Below are 24,225 nucleotides of genomic sequence, written 5' to 3' on the forward strand. Positions count from 1 at the left end.
GAGGGTTGTGATGCCATAACTTGATCCTTACAGTGACACTAAAATGACCTACAAAATCAATAATTATTCCCACCGACAATGTATGCATCGAGAATGGTCATAATCAACTGCATCTCGAATCATTCCATACTTGAAGTAGTCATCGTAAATAGTGGGATTATAAATCTCGAGTTAACAGAATCATGTGTTACAACAGAACTTACCTAGCCAAGATTTCTCTGGTAAAGCCAGATAGAACTCTTAGTCAGTTAGGAGACAAATGATACACCAAATTTACATATGATCTATGCTGCGGTTTAAAATTTTCAAGTACCTTGTAATCTTTTGAAAGAATGATATCTAGTATTGTTCGATGGGTCAATCATCTTGGTGTAGTCTTTGAGGATGTTGGTTGAGTTACCACTTACCACTCATCTGTTTCACAAGGATTCTCCGGAAATAGAATTAATAAGCGGGAATTTTTTTTTTCAAGCTGGAAACAGAATATCTCATATTTCCAAACTCCTTTAATAGCCTTCGCCTGTAAAAGAGTGCGAATTGGATATATTGGTCATAAATTCTAGAAAGATGATGAAGTAAAAGGCAGAGAATTGTGCACATGTGGAAGTTGGAAAATTACAATAATTTATGGGCAAAAGTAGTTGCTGAAGTACACCAGAGTTCTTTCGGCTTCCAGTTTATTGACTACAGCCTAAACGGGATCATGCACCCTAGTCTGAAGCTGCCGTCTAAGTATAAAACAGAACCTTACTGTTTCCAGCTCTTAAATGTGAAGTTCAGCATTAACTGTTTCCCATTTTGTGAAATGATCTTTCATCTGTGCTGCATTAACCAGTAACTCATAGATGGAGTTATGTCATGTTTGATACGTTGACTCACAAGTATTACTACTAAAAAGGAATGCTTAATGTTTCAATTTGATCATTTCTAAATTTTAGTTAACCAAACAAGAACTAACATATCAAGTTCTAGAATTTGTACTACTTCTCAAAAAACAAGAAATAATACATTTACTGGACTACTACTCAGAAAAGCATGGGTGGAAGATATTTGTACTAGAATTTTCATATCAAGTTCATATATCTTATTCGCAGGTCTTTATAAGGTGAAAGAACAGAATATGAGTAGGTTGACATACTCTTGCATAAAATTAGAAAAAACAACATTAATGTTGGAGAAGGCATATCTTTATACCTGAATCTAATCAGCTTCTGAATTGTACCAAGCCACTTCTTGCTATTACAGTATCCAAAATCATTTGGAAAATTGACTAAAATGTACAAAGGTGGCCCTTAAAATTCATAGACGTTTTTTCCGTGGAAAATCTGGAAAGAAAAAACACTCAAATGAGTATCATAATATAATGTGGATAATCTGCTAAATTTAATTGGTAGAGAAAACCGTGAAGTGACAACGCCGCAGCATTTTTTATATACAGGTAAGCCAAGCCTCATATTATTCAAAAATTTCTAATAATTAACAGAGGCAAAATGATTCAAAGATAGCTGACCGTGTAAGGAAAAAAGGAAGCCTAACCTGACGTGCCATAGCTCAATATCCATCATGTATCAAAGCATCTATATCGCCGTTCCTCTAAGAAAGTTTTTGGAAGCCTCTGAATTAGAGGCCTAATGAATTATGATGTGGCAATGCCAAGAGTAGCATTACTTGACAAATGAAGAAAAAATCAATTTAATGTATCATCACTCAGATTTCTTAAATTATCGCCCAGGCGTGCATCAAGACATTTATCTACTCTCGCCAACTCCTTTTCCAAAATATTATATGACTGGGAACTAGGAGCCAAACCCTTGCTCTCCATTTTATGAAGAAACTTCAAGCATATATCTGCATCACCTTGCTGCAGCAACCCATCAATTAAAATTGTCCAAGCAACCTCATCAGAGTTCCATGGTGTCTCAAACATGTTGTCAAACACATCTAGCGCTTCAGTAACTAAATTTGCTTTGCAGAGAGCAGAAATGAGTACTTTATAATTTGATAAATGAGGCGTAAAGCCTTTCTTTACCATCAAGTTATAAATTTCTTTAGCAGAGTCTACTTTCATATTTCGGCAATTAGCAACTAAGAGAGAGCAGTAGATCTCTTTACTAGGACATAAACCTTTCTCTTCCATATGATTGGTCAACTTACCAGCCTCGCGAACTTTTCCTTCTCTACACAAACTAATGACTAGAGTGCAATAGGTGTCAACAGTTGGTTCACAATCACTCTCCGTCATTCTTATCAAAAGATTGTTTATAACTTCAAAACTAACATCATCTGCTTCATTCTGTGAAACAATTTTTTCCACACTAGACTGGTATTCTTTTTGCAACCCTTTCAGCAAGACACTATATGTTCGATAATTAGGTTTGCAGCCCATGTCAACCATTTGTCGAAGAACAACAAACGCATGATCTAACTTGTCCAACATCACAAATCCATCAATTAAAGAAGTATAAGACACAGTATCAGGAGACAATCCTTTTCTCTGCATGTTCTCTATCAACATCTCTGCATCATCAGCCTGGCCTTCTAGACATAACCCATAGATGAGGCAATTATAAGTGTTCACATTAGGTAAACAGTTACTTTTTGTCATTTTTTGCAAAACCTTGAAAGCAAGATTTGTCCCACCATTCCGACAAAGCCCGTAAATCAAAGTTGTGTATGTAATGACGTTAGGCAGCAACCCACTTTCCGATATTGTATCAAACAGCTTTTCTGCTTCATCAAACTTACCTTCTCTGGCAAAAGCATTTATAACAGTATTGTAAGTTTCAGTGCTTGGCATGCAATGATTTGCTTCCATCTTTTGAAGTAATAACACTGCAGCATCACATTTCCCATCCTTACAGTGACCATCAATTAAAGCAGTATAATTGACCTGATTTGGATTTAAATTGCGACCAATCATTTCCTCAAAAAGGGCGACAGCTGAATCAAGTTTGCCTGTCTTGCAAAACCCTGAAACAAGTTCCGAATAAGTCCATTGATCTGGTTCACATTTATTCTCCTTCATCAAATGCAGTAATCTCATAGCATTCTTCAGCTTACCTATTTTCAGGTATCCACCAATGAGCGTATTATATGTAACAACTGTTGGCGGAGAACCCACATTCAGCATTTTGTTAAAAAGAACCATTGCATTCTCCAATTGCCCAGTAAAGCACAAGATCTTTATAATTTCATTGTAAGTTCCAGTATTGCACAAGGTACCTTGTTTCTCCATCCAATCAAATATTCTTAAAGCATCACTAAATCTGCCTGGTACTGCACACAGGTCATTTATCAAGACATTATACGTAATACTATTTGGAACCATACCATCCATCAACATCTTGTGGTAAAATCCAGCTGCCATCTCATAATTCCCGGATCGAGACAACCCACTAATAATAGCCGTGTAAGTCTGCACATTTGGCAAACAACCCCGTCTTCTCATACATGATACAAGATCACTAGCCTCCTTCACAAGCCCAATAGCACATAGTGAATTAATCGGGACAGTATATGTGAACACTGTAGGTTCAATGTGCTTCTCAATCATTTCCTTAAGCAAGTCCAGTGCCTCAACCACCCTCGACTCATTGCAAAGTCCATTTATGAGAGTGGAATAGGTCACCGAGTTAGGAAGACAGCCTTCCTTCTGCATTTTATCAAAAACTCGAAATGCAGCAACCAAATTCCTCTTCCTACAGTACCCAAGAATCAAAGAAGTATACGTAAACACATCCGGGACAAAATCACATTGATAAAGCTTACATAAAATCATCTCAGCCTCTTGAACCCTACCCCTCTTACACAACATATTAATCATCGTATTCAACGTCAGTAAACTCGGTTGAATCCCATTACTCAACATTTCAAGATAAAAATTCTTGGCAGCATCAACCATATCAAACTTACCAAACTGAATCAACAAAGAATTACAACTATATAAACTAAAGTCCAGACCTTTCTTCCTAAGCCCATTCAAAAACTCGAAAACCCATCTCACATCTTCCGCATTTGGACAACTTTTAATCATCAAAATCCTAACATGATCTGCATTCACAAACTGCTCATCTCTAACAAGCCTATCCAACATAGCTACAAAAACACCCCTATCATGTTTGTAAAAATGCCTCTTAGAAACCCAATAAAAAAACTGCAAAACACAATCACTACTACAATGGGCTTCAATAATCTTGGAAACCAAATGGGTATTGAGATTTGAGCTCAAATTTTTAAGTTCTGGATTCGATTGCCAATGGGGTTGGCTCAAAATATCACAAAACTTACATACTAAAAGCTTGAAACTTTCTTGAAATTCATTACATAAAGTGATGGGCTGGGATGAGAATTTGAGTAAAGATTGAAACTTTATGATAGGACAATGATTCTTGGAGAGAAAGTAAAGAGAGAGATGTGATTGAGTTTTGTAATGCTTTAACATTTGAGTTTCCGTGAGAGTTCATGAATTGTTGCAGTGACGAGATGAAGGGTACATGTTATTGTTGAGCTTGTGTGTATTTGTATGTATATTTGTCAGCAATTTTTGGGGGTTAACGTGTTCAGTTTCGCTGCCGCGAGAGAGAGAGAGAGGGAGAGAGAGAGAGAGAGAGAGAAAGAGAGAGAGATTTGTAGGGGTGATTTTTCTTTTGTCTTCAAATTTTTTCACAATTTTAATTTTACCTTTTTAATAACCAGATACAACATCGTGGAGAAAAAATGTAAAAATTAACAGTTTTTTAACAAAAATGACAATTTTTTGGGACGAGCGCGAATTCTAACAATTTAGATACGCAATTATAAGTTGAGTAACATAATTCTATAACATACCCAAAAGACACATGGGTAATGAAAAAAGAAAAATCTATCTCGCATCTCTTATTTGGGTATACTATATTTATCAATATGCACATTAGAGCAAATCCAACAGTGTTCTAGTGGGTTAATTATAAATATTATAAAATATTAATTTTTAATGATTTAAGACATAATTTTGAATTTCAATTCCAACAATGATCTTAATCTTCCTTCCTTATTATTATTATATTATTATATTTGAAAAGATATGGACAAAAAGTTGAACAAAAAAAGGGAGAGAAATGTAAAAAGAAGAGACATAAATGAATTTTTTATTCCTAAAAATATTATAAGGGAGCACTCGAAGTTCCTTAAAAATAAAAAATGAATCTCATGTCTAAGAGCAAGTCCAACAGCTCCCTCTCTTAAGTCCAAATATAAGGAAGATGACATAAAATTGCACTCCAACAGTGTTTTAGTGGTTCTTTATATCACTAATACACTTCTCTCATACCTTATCTTTAAGCAATCACAAGTCATCCCTTATATCATTTTTATCAATAAAAAATTGATTTCTCTCTCTTCTTTTTAGTTATTTTCTCTCTCTTAATTTCATATCTCATTCAAATTTATTATTATTATTATAATAATAAGGATTGAAGATAAGAAACATTGTTGGAGTTGAAATTTAAAATTATGTCTTAAATCACTAAGAGTTAATATTTTATAATATTTATAAGGAATCTATTAAGAGATTGACTCAAAATTTTTAAGTTCGTGTTTGTAAGTCGGTCCATTTCGGGTCAAGCTAAAAATATGTAAACATAAATGCAACCGAATGTTTTAATTCAAAGGAATGAAATTTTTCAATAACGGATCGTTTCGATTTCTTTCGCATCGAGAAGAACGTGTCCGGGTCACTTTTGAATCTTCTTAATCAAGTTACAAATAAAAAAAAGGTCAGGTGGGGATCAAATTTCAGGTCAGGTACCCTTTTCTATATTTACCAAACCAAATGAAACATATTTAGTACTCCCACTATCACTCCTATTTGTTTACACTTTTCTTTTTAAAATGTCTCTTCCAATTGTTTACATTTCAAAAAAAAAATCAAAAATAGAAAATTTTATAATTTTTAAATAACTACATCCACTACTTCTCTCCAATATATCCACTTCATACATATAATATTAATCGATCTCACTATTTTACTCACTTTTTTAACTTTTCTCCGAAAAGTAGGGAGACTGTTTTCGTAAATACTCTCGGCTTAGTACACGACAAATATAGTGAGTGATAAATGCATACATGTATGATATAACAATACGTATAAAAACTAAACAATATTATTAAAAAGAAAGAAAATATAGAGTGAACAAGATAATATCTAAACTCGTGGATTCATGCACACGAGACTTACCTACACGAAGTCGAACACATACACTAAGGACAAAGAAAACTATACATCTGTATCCCTTCTAACCTACCACACAAACCTTCAACCACTCTAATACGTCGTCACCAAGCAAACTTATCTAATGTCATGTCACCCGTGAGATTTAAGACCCCATATCTAAATTTAGTTGATCCACCCAAGTTCTACGGGGTCTAACTCTTTTTCTTTTTCTTCTTAGTGAGATACCTTCCACCCCTCTAATTGGTATTGCTATACACTGTCTCCGAACATGGTCATACCAACGTAATCGACTATCTCGTGTTTTCTGGGAAATAGACGCAACAGCAAATGCTCGTCTATATGTGTTATTCGGTATTTTATCCGCCATTGTGTAACCACACATCCAATACAACATACACATTTATGTCATCTCTAACCGACGCTCTTGCGCTTTTCTTAATGGCCAACACTCATATAAAAATGTTGGGCGTACAACGACTCTTTAGAATTTACCGTTCAACTCCAAAAGTACATTTTTATCACACAATACTCCAGTTGAAACCCTCCATTTAAGCCATCCTGTTTGAATATGATGTGTAACATCTGCAGCAATATCCCCACTGCTGTCAATAATGGAAACAAGGTATTTAAACGACTAGTCCTTGAAACTCGATTTTTAGCAATACAAACTTCAACATCCTCTTCATTATCTTCTCCACTAAAATTAGCCCACAAGTACTCGGTCTTAGAACGACTTATACGCAATTCTTTAACTTCCAGTAAAGAACGTCATTGTTCCAATTGTACATTAACCTCACCCTTAGACTCAGCTATTATCACAGTGTCATCAACAAAAAGTATACACCAAGGCATATTAATTTGAAGACCACAAGTGAGCACATCCAAAATAATTATAAATAGCAATGGAATTGGCATAAATCCTTGATGAAGGCCTACCTTGGAAAATAGTGAGTATCCCATACCGGCATCATAACACATGTCCCTATATCCGAATACATATCCTTTATCATGCATACATATATTTACGGAACCCCTCTAGAGACTAAAGATCTCCCAATAACCTCTCCTGATACACTATCATAAGTCTTTTTAAGGTTTATAAACACCATATCAAGATCTTTACGATGTTCTCGATATTTCCCCATAAAACAACGAATGAGATGAATTGTCTCAATTATTGATCTACTAAAATAACACGCTCCCACAATTTCATTATAACTGTAGTTACTACAATTTTGAGCATTATCTTTGTTTTTATATTGAGGTACTACCACACTTAACTGACACTCATTTGGCATTTTAGCTATTTGAAGTATAATATTAAATAGATTTATCAACCACCATATACCAGAGTCTGCCGATCAGTGCCACACATCAAACACAAGACTTTCACTTCTTCTTAAGTAATATCATAATTACCATCTTCAACCTCCACAATTGGACTCTCTACATACATCGAGAACGAACACTCCCTACGTATTTTAATAATTTTTAAAATATAATTTTTATTAATTATTTTATTTTTTTTCACATGAAAAAATTAAAATGAATTGTGTAACATAAATATATATTATATAATCATTTTAAAATGCGTAGTATTGAAAAAATTTATAGCGGAATGAATGGGACATAAACAAGAACAGGACAGAATAACTGATCTGTTAAGCCCCTGAACAAGACAGAAACACCTGAAGTTCCTCTGTTTTTGTCTTTTAAGCAACTGAAACAGAGCAAGAACCAACCTAAACCCTACTGATCCTCTTCAACTCAACTCCCCTCATCCAAAACCTCTAAAACCCTGCAAGAAGTCACACAACTCCACGCATCATCCATCAAAACTGCAGCTTTAAACTACCCATTAGTCTCTTCAAGAATCTTGTCTTTTTATGCTGACCCCAAAATTAATAATCTTGATTATGCAAGATCAGTTTTTGATCATATAGAACAACCCAATTTGTTTTCTTGGAACACTATGATTAAATGTTACGTTGAAAATCATCGTTCAGATGATGCACTCCACCTGTTTGATCAAATGATTGAGAAGTCGGGTTGTGTCCCGGATGATTTTACTTTGCCTATTGTGTTAAAGGGGTGTGGGAGATTGTGTGCATTGAAATAGGTGAATAGATTCATGGGTTGGTTTTGAAAATTGGGTTTGGGTTGGATATGTTTGTGCAGAGTAGTTTGGTTAGTTTCTATTCGAAATGCAGGGATTTTGGGGCAGCAAGAAAGGTGTTTGATAAGATGGTGGAGAAGGATTTGGTTTCTTGGAATGCTTTGATGGATGGGTATGTGAAATGTGGGAGATTGAGCTTGGTTGAGTTGTTTAATCAGATACCTGATAAGGATACTTTCTCGTGGACAATGTTGCGGCTTATCAAAATGTGGGAAAGTTAAGGATGTGAGGGAAGTTTTTGATAGGATGCCTGGTAGGAACTTGGCTTCTTGGAATGCTATGCTTAATGGGTGTATGAAAAGCGGGGATTTTAAGGCAGCACGTCGTTTGTTCGATAAAATGGATAGAAGAGATGTAATTACTTGGAATTCAATGACAGGTGGGCTTGAGTCAAATGGAAAGCATATGGAAGCTTTGGTATTGTTCAATAAAATGCTCATGGCAGGGTTTACACCTAATCAGGTTACCTTGGTCAGCATACTTTCTGCAATTTCAGGATTGGCTGCGCTTAGTAAGGGTAGGTGGGTTCATTCTTATTCGTCTAAGACTGGATATAACGTAGAAGGTGTGCTTGGAATGTCCTTAATAGAAATGTTTTGCAAGTGTGGAAGTGTCGAGAGTGCATTGGCAGTTTTTCACTCGGTACAGAGAAAGAAATTGGGCCATTGGACTGCTTTAATTGTAGGACTAGGAATGCATGGATTTACCAAATATATGTATTTGAATTATTTCATGAGATGATCGCAAATGGAGTAAAAGCGTAATGCCATTACCTTTATCAGGTTGTTGAATGCTTGTAATCATGCAGGCTTGGTCAGAAATGGCGAAGGTATTTTGATATGATGTTAAAGGTCTATGAAATAGAGCCAACTGTTGAACACTATGGTTGCCTAGTGGACATCTTATGCCGAGCTGGTCATCTTGAAGAGGCTAAAGAAATGATAGAGAAGATGCCAATGACACCAAACAATGTAATATGGATGAGTTCACTGAGTGGTTCCAAATATCACAAGAATGTGGAAATTGGTGAATATGCAGCTCAACGTGTGATTGAGGTAGCTCCAGGAACGACTGGATGTTACGTGTTTCTCTCAAACATATATGCTGCTGCTGGTCAGTGGGACAAAGTTTCTAAGATTAGAGAAATGATGAGGAAGAGAGGTGTTAAGAAAGATCCAGGTTGCAGTGCAATAGAGCATAAAGGTGTGGTTCACGAGAGGGAAACTCAAATGCAGTGGACATGTACCCGATACAACCCAAGTATTGTTGTGTTTAGAAGAACAGAAAGATAAGGAAGCTGAACCAGAAAGCCATAGTGAGAAGCTGGCTATAGCTTTTAGTCTCATCAATGTTGGATCAGGAATCCAAATCCGCATTGTGAAGAACCTTCGTGTGTAACGATTGCCACTCGGTGACAAAGCTCCTCTCTAAAATCTATGATTGTGAAATCATTGCGAGGGACAATAGCCGGTTCCATCAGTTCAAAATGGGTTGTGTTCTTGCAAGGATTATTGGTAAATATTTGGTCCAATTAAGTTAGGCGACAAAGGAGTCGTTTTACAGGTATTTTTTCAGTACTCAGATAAGCAGACATCAATACACACAGAACTTCAGTAACATGCAAAGCTTGTTTGCCACATTTTATTTAAGCAAATTAGAAAACATACTTCTTTACACCAGTCTAAACTTTAAAGAAAGGATTCATAAAGCATTATCTTCATAGTCCAACAGGCAAAGAGTGAAAATTATTAAATTTTTATTGAATTTATTTCACCGAAACCATTTCTTTCCAACGAAGAGTGAATTACCATCGTAATTGAGATGTCAATAGTATTTTTAACAGAATTTTGGACAAACATATACAATACAGTTCAGCAACAAAATAAGATGTAAAAATGAGGGCTTTGTACATCAAAAAATATTCTCCAAGAAAAAACTAACAAAGCACCACCTGGCATACTTTACATTGGATAAACAGAAAATGTAATGGGGGTTGTTTCATGTTTATTGTGTTTTTGCCTAAAAAATGATAGACAAGCTCCAATCTTGACCGGATAAGCTAGTACATCATGCATATAATGTTGTAGGTTTAAGCTTAATCCGTAAAATATGGAGCTTAATTTATCAATTTCCAAAGAAAAAACTAGAAGTGTAATACATATTGGCAGATCTCTCATATCATTGTTCTATCTTCAAGGAAACTACTCTTGATTGCCTATTGCGCTTCGCCGCCCTGACGAAGACTACTGAGAGGCAACATGGAGCCCACCAAGGACGACGGACTTTTTGTTCCCCCTTCAAACACGCCACTAAGCATATAATTCCAGTTAGTACATAGTATAGAACAAATAACAGAAATTGAATACAAGAAGATAAGGATACATATTCTCCTTATCTGGTGTGTGTGTGTGTGCTTTGTTAGGTAACGCTGAAAGAATTACTACTTACTAGCATCATCTGATGGTTACATGACAAGAAAAACATGCAATTAACTTAGAAACTAAGTTAAGTGACTGTGCACAACTGACATAGTAAATAACTTAATTTAATTAAGCGTACTGCTGGCTCGAGTATGGAAGACGAAAATGGAAGCTTTTTATATACAAAAATAAGAATAAAAAAACTGTTCATGATTCCCCTATAAGCTTTCCAACAATTTTTTTGTGAAATTGTGGATTCCAATTATGTAAAAACTAAACTTCTAGTTACCCCCTGCTTTCTTGTATGCTTTTATTACTTATTAACCTATCTATTTCACTTTCTGTATTATCATCCGGGGTTGATCTAGGAACCAAAACTTAAATTCAAGCTTGTGATCTAACAAAGATGCAGTTAAAACCATACAAAACGGCAAAGGAGACAATCGATGACATTATACTAACTTTCAGTTTTAATTGTTAAAGCTAAAATATGTGCAAGTACTAGAAAGTACAGTTTGATATGGATAATGAATCGATGATTAATTATGAACCGAAAGTACTAACAAGAGTTCCAAGAAAACCTCATACCCTATAAAAGAGAACACATATATAGTAACAGAAGGAGAACAATTAGAAAGACAAAAAGTTCCGTATGAGAATTTCATTAGTGATTGACCTATGTCACATAATATAGTCAAGTGAGAGAGAGACCTTTAATTTGCCTGAGTTCCTTGCACAGTGTTATGAAGTCCCCCCATTTCATGTGGCACCGCCTTATAAACCGAAGTATTTGCTCAGTCGTAAACATGGACATGCCTTCTAGATACTCTCCATTAACACCATTTTCCTTGAAGATTTCACGGTAGCTACCAAGATTTATCTCTTCCAACCACAAGCCTACATCCTGGCATAAAAAAAAGAAGATGCATTAGCATGATTACAATGATCCATTGAATTACTAATTTGTATTTTTATTACAACTTAGTCCAAATAATAACATTTAAATATAGTCTGCATTGTTTAACATACTGAATTGCTGTCAATCTCCTGACATATATTATATATTCTTAACTAACGTGAAAAGGATTACTGAGCCAGGTGCAAAATTTGAATCGTTGTATCATTTGGTGTAGAATAGTTACACAGGTCTAATATTCTATTGTAAAACTAATACATAAGTGATAACTTATAAAAAGCATTACAGATAAGAATGGATATTATTTGGTATATAGTGTAATTTCAAAAGAGCATGCAAAACAGTGTTTTAACCCAATTATTCATGCATTTTTGAGAATTCAAGTGTGCCTACATACTTGTCACCTTCTCACTTATCCCCACAACAGCACAATTTGGTAATTTGATATCAGTACAAGTAAGAAAAGGTAATTAAGGCTAACAGTAATTAACATTATTATTCAATATACTACTACAGAACAGGTTGCCTGAATTTAGTGCTAGACTCAGATTCCCTTGAGAACAAGACAGCAATTATATATGAGAATTAAAATATAAAGACATATGCTCTAATGAAATGTATGCTGAATTTGAAATAATATTTCTACACAGATGGGGAAATCTAAGTATTATATGATATACTAGCTTCTGTGTGACAAGATTAGCCCTGTCCAACTTCCCTCAACTTGTGCTACTTAGAGAGTAAAAAGTAACAAGTGCTCTTAGTCGCATTTAATAATCAAACAGCTTACAAATATGAAAACCACTAAGTAGCACTCGTCTATGAAAGAAACAACTTACAAAGCCAAATTCCACTAGGAGGTAAATTCCGACATCTTAATAGCGTAAAACCCCAAAATCCATATTCCAAAGTCAAATATCACCAATTATCCAAATCCCACTTCCTAGTTCGCACTAAGAAGATGCTAGTTCACACTAAGAAGATTTACAATTTACATAAAATATCACCGAGACTAACCACCTCAAAATAGAATCATGTTGTCGCAGTATGATATACAATTAGACAGCAAAAAAAATGAAAAGGCATCATCTTTTCGGAAAACTTTAAAAGAAACAGGAAACTGCAGCTCATTTGATTAAAAACCAAATAATCACAATCGATTATAAGCACAACCGCAAATATCAATTCCACCCCATATCTTAAAGCAATCATTAAAACCAATTTCACATAAAATTAATAAAACCCAAGTAATCAAAGTCAAACCCCAAAATTAAATCTTTTTAAAAAAATATATACACAAACAAGATCTAAAAATATCAAGAAAGTGAAAGAAAAAGTAGTGAACCTCAACGGTCCAAATGAAAAAATCTAATGGGTCAGGTGGGCCTTGTGTGCTCATCCTCTCCAAGAATCAAATACCCAATAAGCCCTGTAATCAAATTTGTTTATAGTCATCACAATCATTAGTAAACTTTTGTGTGTGTGTGTGTGAGTGTGTGTGATAATGAAATGGAAATGAAGAAGTGGATAAAAATTACCCGTGAGAGAGAAACTATAAAAGGAAAGTAAAGTAGGGTTTGCTTTATACCATCCTCTCTATGCTTGTGGACTGAGAATCGAGAGAGACGAGAGAGAGAGAGAGAGAGAGAGAGAGAGAGAGAGAGGAGATGATCTATTTTTGTGTTTATTGTTCAGTGTTTACCTTCATTTTAGAATGTGTATCATGCTTACGTGGGTGTAATATTATAATTAAAGTATTTTTAAATTTACTAAAATAGGAAATCTTAATTTTAATTATTTTTAAATATATGTTATTAATGTATTTTTTATTAACAAAAAGAGTTTATGTTGGTATAATGCACAATTTGGTACTTGGCTTTTCCCTTTTTGTATAGTCACGTTATTATATGTTGTTACTTGCATAGTTGCATGCTTGTTTCGTGGTTGCCAATGATCAAGATTGACTTAAATATTATAATATTGTTAATTATCGTTTTTAATTGCTAAACAGCTATTGATAATGAATGAATGATTTGACTTAAACTTTTTTAATGATTGGCTTATAACTATGATTAATAAAACAGGATCACTTGGTCTCCTGTTCATCCACAAATATAATGTAGTCCGAACATTTCTTTTTTATCCGCTGAAATAATTTTACACGGGCAATACTACATTCACAAAACCGGATACAAAATTTTGTATAAAATAACATGATAAATGAGGCGTTTTAATTGATGTGATTTATGTGAATAAAGGGGGTCATTACATTCATAACACATGTTAGGAAAGTCTAATTTTAAAGATGGAAGTAACGAAGTTTTGTGTTCGGAACCATACCGTGCCACACTGAAATAGTCTATGAAATTAGCTGGGAAGCTTGCCCAAGAACAATCAAACATGACATCTTTTAGAACCACACAAATACAACCAAGAAAACAAAAAAAATACAACCAGTTTCTCAAACTACCATTATATTTCTGTTATTTAAACAACTGGGCCAGACAAGACATGGTAGTAGGCCAATTTGTGGTCCAGTTTGCTATCATGGGCTAAAACTCCGGGCCTGCAGATCTAACTGGGAGATTCTGATCCTTAACAAATAATGTGAAGATTCATTAAAGGAGGATGTGTCACCTGAGCAGTAAATCATAATTATGTGCTCAGAAGCCACTGCCACTGGAAGACTTTTTGCCTGATCAGGGAGTGTTGTCAACAGATCCAATTGTGGTTTTGCTAATTATCCCCTTCCCAAAATACTCGGCAATCACAGAAAAACCATCCTTTGAACTCTTTACTTGCTGGTAAAACTGATCTTGATTTTTAGAGTTCTGCTCCAAGCTTCTCTTCATTTCCAGGACAGATCTGTATTCAGGAGCGCATTCTGGACACTCTTTTTCATTGTCCCCGAGGCAATGTTGATGGAATGAGTGCATGCACATAAAGTGGACAGCAGGCAGGTCAAGGGTAAAAGTGCAAGTACTACACTTGCTCAGCTGAAAGATCTTGGCATTGGTCCTGAGATCATGGATTTCTTTTCTCATGGCTACTGTTTCCTCCTGTCAAATAATATATGAATAATTTATTACGAACGCATCCACACACTTTTACCTGCTAAATTTTTGACAATATGTTATATTCTCATCATTCATCAAGAAGAAATTAGTCGCGAGGAGAAGGTAACGGTCCATTATTGAAAGGAAAAGGAAAAATTTGCAGTTTCCAAATGCATATTCTAAGTTAAATGATTAAGTATTCAGTTTATGATTATAAAACAACCAGCCAACGTTTACAAAAATTAAGTTATTTGCAGCAACAACACCCTTCACATGCTAAGCTCAGAAAAATTAATGAATACAGCTGTCCTAATAACCCTTATACACATTAAAAAGTTCAGCCAAATGCAAACCTGATGACCCTGTAGACATAAAACTAGGTTCTGTTTAGAAAATTTAAGATCTATGGTCGGTCTTCGTAAAAGTGCTATATTCCATTAATAAGCTACACCACAAGTGAAGGATCAATAATTTAAGCTACACCATAAGTGAAGAATCAATAGTTTTCGATAACAGAGATGACTTTCAACAAACACGGCATGACATAGGATTTGAAAATGGAATCTGCTGACCGTTTGGCACATCAAACCTTAAAAGTTTGGTTCAGCTAATATTCATTGCCCAAGACTAAATATGCCCGATAATGATATCAACTGGATTGGCCAAATTGCAATGTCGGCTGAACACCGAGTACAAGTTTTGCAAATGTAAGGTGAAGAGGCTCAGACATTGAAATATGACACTTGCTATTAGCAAACCAAGAAGTCAATTCCAACTTTAGCTTAAAAATTACATTCAAATAGAAACTTGATTCTAAAAACAAAATTAGGATGCTGCTTCTCATTAAAAGTTCAAGATCATTATTAAGAGTAATGACACTCTCGTCCTCTTCTAGTTGGATAGGTTATGATGGTAAAAAGTCGAGTCTTATATCAGATTTGACATCTCCCTTCTGGACACACACACGCAAAAACAAGTTCTTGATATTGCATGAAGACCTGAGAGTGGATAACACAAGTATGTACTGTATAATATTATCAAGAGATTATAGGTTTAAAAATCCAACCTGATACTTCTCAATTGCACGACGATCCTGATCAATCAGTTTTGATTCCTGCTCAAGCTTTCGAGCTATATAATCTTTAATGACAGATAAAGTGAGACATGGATTTCTTGACAAAGTCTGAAGAACTATAATTGGAGGTAAAATATCATCCCTTTCAATGTACGATAGAACTTCCTTAACTTCTTTCGAACAGTCTTCGCCAAGTTCACCAAAGTACTTCAATAAGTCTGCCCAAAGTGAAGAATCACCTCCCTTGCCAGAATCTCCAAGTCTCTTACAGCATGCAATTAACCCCTCGTGGTCATGTGCTTGCATGTAGCAACCAATCACTTCTTTATAAAGTTTCATCTTCTCGTACAAAAATAGGAGTCCTTCTCTAAAACCATTCATTTCACAAAGAATTATAGCAAGATCAACATCATACATCGGAGTTTCCTGATCTGATGGCCAAGCACTCTTAAGTAAACGGAGACCCTTTTGAAATTTTTCATGGCACTCTTTTGACTTGTTTGCGTCCTTCCCCTTCGCTGATGACTGTTCGGCTCTAAGATTACCATTTTTTCCAACATCAACGTGTGAAGATGGTGGAAAATTCAAGTCATTAGACAGGTATATCTCCAAAAGCGTGTTATGAATTTCTAACTGAGCTGGTGAATCCTTCACTTTGTTAGTGTATTTTTCAAGAAAATCCATCAGTGAGTAGGGATGATGAATAAATATGTTCAAAAAATCAACTGGAGAAGGTAGCATAGGTACATATGTACCATTTGAAGACCCTCTTCTTACTGCTTCTCCTTCTTCCGTGCAAAGCCGCAACAGTATTTCAATTGTTTCAACTGGCTTGTGCTCAATGAGTATTTTGCCATACTCTTTAATTGTAACCCCAGCTTGACTTGGTTCAAGACTTGAAATGTATTTTAATGCTTCTTCATAGCTTCCAAGGTCTTCAAGTAAGATCTTTAAGTACCACTCATGCCTCCCAGCCTTCTTTGCAACATACATTGCATGCTCATGATAATTGGCAGCTCGACAGACCCTTATTGCTGTTTCCACATCAAATTTACGCTCCCCATCCTCACTTTTTATGAAAACATTCAGCTTATCAACATCTTTTAATTTGGTATAACAATTTAACAAAAGAGTTGTATGGTCTTTAGAAGCAAACCCCTTTTCATGCAAACTTTCCAAGTAATTTGTGAGGTTGTAGATTCTTTGTGCATCTAGAAATTTTTGTATCACATATGACGGTTCAAGGTGACCAATGGTGTGGATATATTGAGACATAGCCTCATCAAAGTCTTGTTTGCTATATAAATGATCTCCATACTTCCTTAGCACCTCAGCAGTTGCAGCAGCATCAGCTTGTTGACTTTGAACAAGATTGATAGCAACAGTGTATAGATTCTTTTTGAAAAGCATGTCTAACTTGCTTTCCATGTCCTTCTCCCCAATACATAAAACTGATTTGTCCGTCATTATAAGTACAACATTACCCCATTCACAAAGCATGTGAGAAACTTCTTTGACCAAGATGCTATGTGCGATGAGCCGGTTCTTCAGGTCATACACATTAAAAATATTTTGGCCAGTTCTCTGATCTTCAACAATGCATAGAAGGTATCCACGAAACCAACCAAGGAACTTCTTTTCACCTTCAAAAGCCCAACAAGGACCCCGACCATCAACCTCGTAGAAGTATACAGCCTCTGGTCGTCCCATGATAAGTTCCTGAAAGATTAATAGCAATATAACTGCAAGCTAAGTAGCATAAACATATTAATTTTTTTATAGGCTTGAAGAAGGGGTATACCAAGCGATCACTCATTGCAACACTACTGATTTTGCATCCAATATTATCTAAGGTTTGCCGACTTGGTGGTTGAGTTTTAAAGTTAAACAAGCTAACTGAAGTAGGTGTAACTGCAAATAATTGAAGAGTTTGTCCATCAACTCGGAATGCAAGGCCTGTTACTGGCAACTGGCTTTTATCTGGAGTGTTCTCCACCTGAAGCTTAAAACGTTTAATCTGCTTACGTGCAATATCTCCTCGAATATAATATATGCAGCCGTTTTCTAACCCAAAAGCAATGAGTAGAATTGGTGGAGCTTCTTCTAGAACTGAAAATGATGTTATCTGCATAACATAAAATTAATAAAACTGAGCAAATGTCAACACTACACGCGTGATTGTCCGCTTATAACATTGATATTTTAGGTAAGAAACTAGTATGTAATTAAGAAACTACAATACAAAACAGATACCTTGGCTTCAGGAAAGTCATCAGTGAAAATTCGCAATATCTGGATACATTCAGGACTCGATGTGCTTGGGCCCTCCGGCAACAGTGTCTTATCAAGATCAAAAACCTTCAGGACAAATGATAATTTCTGCAAAGATATCTCCTCATCTTCTCCAACAGTTACTAAGAAATTACGTTGCTGATCATGGGATAAGGGGAAACATCATGAGTCCTAAACACTCTAACTAAAAGAGAACTTCATCGTAAATATACAAAACAAATGCTTAAGATCATTTCATCTCCTACAATCTTTTGTACAAATCTTTTAAAGGCATCACTTGGTTTCCTGACAATGAAACGTATATCTGAATTCATGATTGTGACTGGACTAATCAAGTCAACTCGAAGACCAGCCACAATTACCCAGTAAAAATATTAATAACAAAATATATAGAAACTCATCAAACACACGATTACGTCAACATATATTAGAATACATAATAAAATTTCAAGACCAATGACACAAATAGAAATCTTAAAATAAGTACACGCCATCCCAAATCAGAATAAACATAATTTTTTAGTTAAAATATAATGAAGGATATAGATAAACCTAAAGTTCACACTGAAACAAGCTCGTGACCTTACTCTGCCCTGACAAATAGCCCACTAACTTCACGTTTCTAGCAGTGTATTAAATTACAATAATAAAGTATAAGACTTGAGTACTACGGCCTAAGTATGTCGGTATGAACTACATAATGTAATTTCAGTCTTAACATTACGAAAGGTCACAGAGGAAAGTATTCAAAATTTAAAAGAGTTCACCGCTCAATCAATTTCATGACTCGTCGTGATTCAAGTGGAGTTTTTACATCCGATTAACTGATCAGCTACTACTACTACATGCAAGTCCAAACTCAGAAACTCAGTCAAACACACCAATTCATAACTGTTCAAATTCATAATTCAAACATAGTCACTGCCTAACTACTCGGAAACTAATCAACAACCAAACAACAACAATCTACCAATCTACAAATCCGCTACAACTAGCTTGCAAGTCTAATTCAGTCAAACTCACTCTCCGACTTGTAACCGTTCAACTTTATCCACTAAACCTAGTTCATGTACCTCCCAATCACACCTTCAACACCTTATCCACTAAACCTAGTTCATGTACCTCTTAATCACACCTTCAACGCCACAACATCGACTCAAACAACCAAACCTAATCGAATCACTCCATAACCTAAATTCCACATCCGTAAAAACGCACCTACCTAATCAAATCACTCCGTAACCTAATCCATCACTTAATCACCAAATACAAAGCAACAATAACACAAACAACTCACATAAACAACAAAATTCAATTCAATTAAAAAACAAATCATCTTCAAAAAATACATACATATACATACAATTACATACAACACACCTTGAGATGATGAACATAGAGAACCGAAGAAGTGTGAGCTTGAAATCCATAATTGAATTTAAAACCTCGATCTAGTAAACTAACAGTGCCGTCGTCGCATCCGACGGCGATTTTTCCTCTGCCGCTCGAACAACACTCCAATTTACCGGTGATTTCATCGGGAATCGTGATTTTCCCGCTCAATTTCTCCTCGAAGAACTCGAATTTTCTCCACTGGTACATTTTTCAGCGATTTGAAAAATAATTTCGATATAATTTAAATAAAATCTATTATTGAAGTTAAAAATATAGAGAATGATTGAGCTTGCGAAAAGGTTGAGAGACCAGGCTGTACATTGTCTTCTCTGTTTTGTTTTCAGCATGATGCAGCCAACGACGTCGTTTCAATAGCCCGTATAACTTTACAATAACGCATTAGTGCCTTGTTATTTTCGTATTTTGGTTTTACAGCTTTAAGCACATTTTAATTTATCACTTCTTTTAATAAGAGGATTGGGCTAATAATTAGGGAGTTATGGTGAAAAATATTCATTTTGGGATGAAATTATTTAAAATATTTATTTTTTAGAACATATGATTGAAAATATAATTTTGGTTATGTATTTTTTAATTGAATAAATGTAATACGTATTTGAAAATTGGGTATGTAAGAAAATTACTAATGATACGTATTTTTAGTTTGGGTATTATCATTGAGATACGTATTTGGAAAATGAGTATTATGTAAAAAAAATGAACACTGATTTAACAAATACGTATCTAGTACAAAACAAGATACTCAAATGACAAATGCGTATACGAGACGATATTTAGACGATATTTAAAGCCATCCACTACCAGAATTAGGATGACAATCGGATCGGTCGAAACAGGTTTAGCAAAAACCAAACGCGAACTCGATTTTTTTTGCCAAACCCGAACCCGTAAAAACTCGAACCACTAAACCTGAACCCATCGGGTTTTGTTCGGGTTCAGTTGGGGTTCGGGTTTGTAAATTTCTATCAAATTACACCTTAATTTGCACAAACTCTAGTGAAAGATTACTATGATCTGATTTGAGCAAAGTGCTCATAAATATGACGATATTGAAATTTTTGGGGTTGAATAAGAGGGTTGAGAGAAAACAATAGATCATACCTCTATGAATAAAATTGTTGGTGAAATAATGCAATAATTTTGACCTTTAGTATACTTGTATTGAACATGTTGTTAAAAACATGTTTAAACGATTTTAATGCAATAGTTTGTAAAAATAGTAATTTTTAGTACTAATATTAGTATTATATTATATTATATATTATATATTATATTACTACTTATAAAATGTAAAATATTATTTATATATTAACACGGGTTTCGGATCGGGTTCAGGTTCGGGCCGAAACGGAATGAGTTACGAGTTTTCGGGTCGAGTTTGAAACGATATGTCTTAAACTCAAACCCTACCCGAAAATGTTTCGGGTTTAAAAATCAAACCCGAAATATTCAGGTTCGGTAAAATACGATCGGATCGGTATGGATCAGATATCCATCGGTTTGGTAAAAATTATTATCCCCGGCCAGAATGGATATTTTCATCCATTTACACCAAAAAATGTTATTTTTAACATTCTTTTTAATTAGGACGAGCATCTCCGATGGACTCACTCTTAAATCACTCTTAAATGAAATTTAAAATTTGAAAATAATATATTTGGAATAAATTTGAAAAAAGTTGAATTAACGAATTTTCTAGTTCTTTTATCTTATGTTCCACGCAAAAAATTTAATGACTATCATGAAGTCTGAAATTATTTGGCACTTAACGAATATTTTGGATAAAAAAAGGATATTACAATTGATTTATAATTATAAAAGTAGATATGTCATGGGTATTATAATTAAGTTGTATGTTAGGGGTGATCGGATTCGAAATTTTAAGGGTCTGTTTGGTCGCACAAAATAAGTGGTTTATTCACTTATAAGTCCGTAAGTACTTATCGACGAGTGTTTGTCGACCCCGCTTCTAAGTCAAATTTATAGCTTATAAGCTGATAAGTTGACTGTTAGCAATAACGTACTTTTTCTCAACTTATTTTTATTTTTCGATTTTTATTAACTTTTATTTTAAAATTTATGTCTTTATATGTATTTCTAATTTAAAATTTACGAATTAAGATATTTGTATTTAAAAATTTATTTATTTTAATTTATTTTAAAAAAAATTCTGACGTTTATACAAACACTTATTTAACTTATAAGTATCTATTTACTTATCACTTACAAGTTCCTCGTTCATTTTAAGTCATAAGTTACTTATTTTAAGATTTCTCAAACGCGCGTGATTGTCACGCTTGCGTTGGTGACTTTAATTCTGCATTAATAATATGTCTAGAGATCTTAGTGAATTATCATGGCAAAAACGTAATTATAGGATGAGGGGTCATATCCTTTATATGAACTTGGATAATCATGGATTTAGTTAAACGGGTTTTCTGCCTAAGAAGTATATTTTACACTTTTCAATGACACTTAATGCGAGCTACTTTTTTGTTATTCCCATAGAAAGTATTAACTCCTATATTTTCACTTTTTGATCTTAGTAATGCTTAACCATGGTTAACATGTCACATTGCCAGTCAACTACTTTTTTACTCGATGCTTTCAAACCACATATTTTTATATTAAAATAACCGGGCAACTTTAAAAATAAAAAAGAGCTTATAATATTAACTAAACATTATGTAACAAAAATATTATCATAAAAATTTTATACAAATTCTGTCAATATCAATGACCTTGGTAAAAAATTTACTTCCATATTAGAAATTTGTTTTCTCTTTTTTAAATTAAAAAGACATGAAATTATTAGACAAGAATATTGTATGATGATAAATATTACAAAATTACAAAATAATAATAAATTTTCATGTCAAAGTTTTATTTGTCACCTAATAACATTTTTTATAAGTTTTGTTTATAAAAAAAATATAACAAAATTACAAAATATGAAAGTTTATAAAAACAAAAATATTACAAAATTGTTTATAAAAAATATTTTAATATGAATTTTTAATATGGAAGTTTTGTTTGTCACATAATAATTATTTTTTAATATCTTAATTTTAATAAATTTATACTATTTTAGTCTACTTTCTTTTAGTTTAATTAGTAACCTAACTTTATTTTACAATTACTTTGTTATAAATAACTGTACTCAAGTATAATCGTTTCATATTCACTCACTAAGCCTATCTCACATGCCCTATATTTTCTTAAAACTTTCACAAGATGAATAAGAATAATATTGATCTAAACAAATCTTGTGAAGAAGCCATTGAAGATGAAGAACAAGAAGCTAGTGAAGAAGAAGAACAAGAAAATGAAAATATCAGCTTTGAGCCTTTCATTGGCCAATGTTTCCTGAGTGAAGAAGAAACATACTTGTTTTATCACAAATATGCTAAACAATATGGTTTTTCTATCCGTAAAGCAAGATTTGACAAAAATAAAGATGGAGAAATCAAGAGAAGAGATTTTGTGTGTCATCGTGAAGGTTTGCAACTTTCAAAGATGGGGGATCCAGTGCTGAAACAACGAAATACTCCATCTACTAGGTGTGATTGCAAAGCTCATATGAGGGTAACATTAAAGAAAAGTTTTGAAATTTTTCCAGAACAATGGCATGTCACTGAGTTTATTGTTACACATAATCATGAGTTATTTTCACAAGAAGAGGTACGTTTTCTTAGATCTTATCGTTTTATGACAAAATATGATGAAAAACGCATTCTTTTGTTGAAAGATGGAGATCTTAGTGTGAAACAAATCATGCGTGTGATGGAGCTTGAAAAGAATGTTAGACATGGTCACCTTTCATTCACCTCAAAAGATCTTCATAATTTTTTTAGTAAAATTCGTAGTGAGCAAGCAAAAAATGATGTATTAGATTTTTTTGAATATTGCAAGATAGCTAAAGAGGAGAACCAAAATTTCCAGTACTCTGTTACACTGGATGATGAAAGAAAAGTGGAACATATTTTTGGGTCACCAGCTCACTGTTTTACTTGGTATCAGTCATTTGGAGATGTTGTGATCTTTGATACAACTTACAAGATTAATGCTTATGACATGCCATTGGGTATATTTGTTGGAATAAACAATCATGGTAGGACTATATTATTTGGATGTGCTCTTCTCCGTAATGAGACTAAAAATATATTTTCTTGGTTGATGAGGGTAAGTTCATTTTTTATATTTATATATAATTGTCCTTTTAATTAATATATATATATATATATGTTTGTTTATTTATTTGTGTATGTATATTATATGCAGATATTTGTGTCCCTAATGAATAAGCCTCCTAAATCAATATTAATTGATCAAGATCCTTGGATGACACAAGCTATTGCAGAAAAATTACATTTAACTAAACATGCCTTTTGTATATGGCACATTACATCAAAATTTAGTAGTTGGTTCACATGAATCCTCCGTAAACAATATTTTAATTGGTGTTTAGATTTCTATAGTTTGTATAGACTTGATACTTATGACGAGTTTGAAAATAGATGGCCTGGAGTGGTTGAGAAATATAAGCTAGAGAAGAACAAACATGTATTAGGTTTGTACAACATAAGGCATTCTTGGGTACCAACTTATCTCCGTGAACCCTTTTTTGCTGGAATGACCACAACTGGGAGATCTGAAAGTTTCA

The 24,225-nt window shown here is 34.1% G+C and overlaps 4 protein-coding genes and 1 pseudogene across 7 annotated transcripts; 2 read left to right on the top strand and 3 right to left on the bottom strand.

The window, feature by feature from the left end:
- Positions 1-385: 385 nt before the first annotated feature.
- Positions 386-4,638, bottom strand: LOC141711326 (uncharacterized). 3 transcript variants are annotated; one of them, XM_074513705.1, is made up of 4 exons: positions 1,537-4,638; positions 1,195-1,325; positions 620-817; positions 386-520 (listed from the first exon to the last, which is right to left on the bottom strand). In XM_074513705.1, exon 1 carries the CDS (start codon positions 4,439-4,441, stop codon positions 1,688-1,690), a length of 2,754 nt encoding a protein of 917 aa, XP_074369806.1. In that variant the 5' UTR covers positions 4,442-4,638; the 3' UTR covers positions 386-520; positions 620-817; positions 1,195-1,325; positions 1,537-1,687. The 3 variants fall into 3 exon arrangements, with proteins under 3 accessions (XP_074369806.1, XP_074369805.1, XP_074369807.1); XM_074513704.1 differs by having other exon boundaries at positions 620-822; XM_074513706.1 differs by lacking the exon at positions 620-817.
- A 3,329-nt stretch (positions 4,639-7,967) lies between these two features.
- LOC141711230 (pentatricopeptide repeat-containing protein At2g29760, chloroplastic-like) lies at positions 7,968-10,006 on the top strand (annotated as a pseudogene).
- Positions 10,007-10,257: 251 nt separating this feature from the next.
- Positions 10,258-13,426, bottom strand: LOC141711329 (uncharacterized). Of its 2 annotated transcripts, none has more exons than XM_074513709.1 (4): positions 13,262-13,426; positions 13,069-13,152; positions 11,519-11,711; positions 10,258-10,696 (listed from the first exon to the last, which is right to left on the bottom strand). In XM_074513709.1, the coding sequence occupies exons 2-4, from the start codon at positions 13,120-13,122 to the stop codon at positions 10,566-10,568; spliced, it is 378 nt and encodes a 125-aa protein (XP_074369810.1). In that variant the 5' UTR covers positions 13,123-13,152; positions 13,262-13,426; the 3' UTR covers positions 10,258-10,565. The 2 variants fall into 2 exon arrangements, with proteins under 2 accessions (XP_074369810.1, XP_074369811.1); XM_074513710.1 differs by having other exon boundaries at positions 13,312-13,378.
- A 639-nt stretch (positions 13,427-14,065) lies between these two features.
- Positions 14,066-19,878, bottom strand: LOC141711328 (vacuolar protein-sorting-associated protein 11 homolog). Its single transcript, XM_074513708.1, has 5 exons — positions 19,527-19,878; positions 18,108-18,284; positions 17,656-17,979; positions 15,846-17,573; positions 14,066-14,782 (listed from the first exon to the last, which is right to left on the bottom strand). Exons 1-5 carry the CDS (start codon positions 19,746-19,748, stop codon positions 14,423-14,425), a joined length of 2,811 nt encoding a protein of 936 aa, XP_074369809.1. The 5' UTR covers positions 19,749-19,878; the 3' UTR covers positions 14,066-14,422.
- Positions 19,879-22,796: 2,918 nt separating this feature from the next.
- Positions 22,797-23,996, top strand: LOC141711231 (protein FAR1-RELATED SEQUENCE 11-like). The gene is made up of 2 exons (XM_074513638.1): positions 22,797-23,744; positions 23,844-23,996. Exons 1-2 carry the CDS (start codon positions 22,797-22,799, stop codon positions 23,994-23,996), a joined length of 1,101 nt encoding a protein of 366 aa, XP_074369739.1.
- Positions 23,997-24,225: the final 229 nt, after the last annotated feature.

Source organism: Apium graveolens, chromosome 3 (assembly GCF_009905375.1).
Source record: "Apium graveolens cultivar Ventura chromosome 3, ASM990537v1, whole genome shotgun sequence".
NCBI lineage: Eukaryota > Viridiplantae > Streptophyta > Magnoliopsida > Apiales > Apiaceae > Apium > Apium graveolens.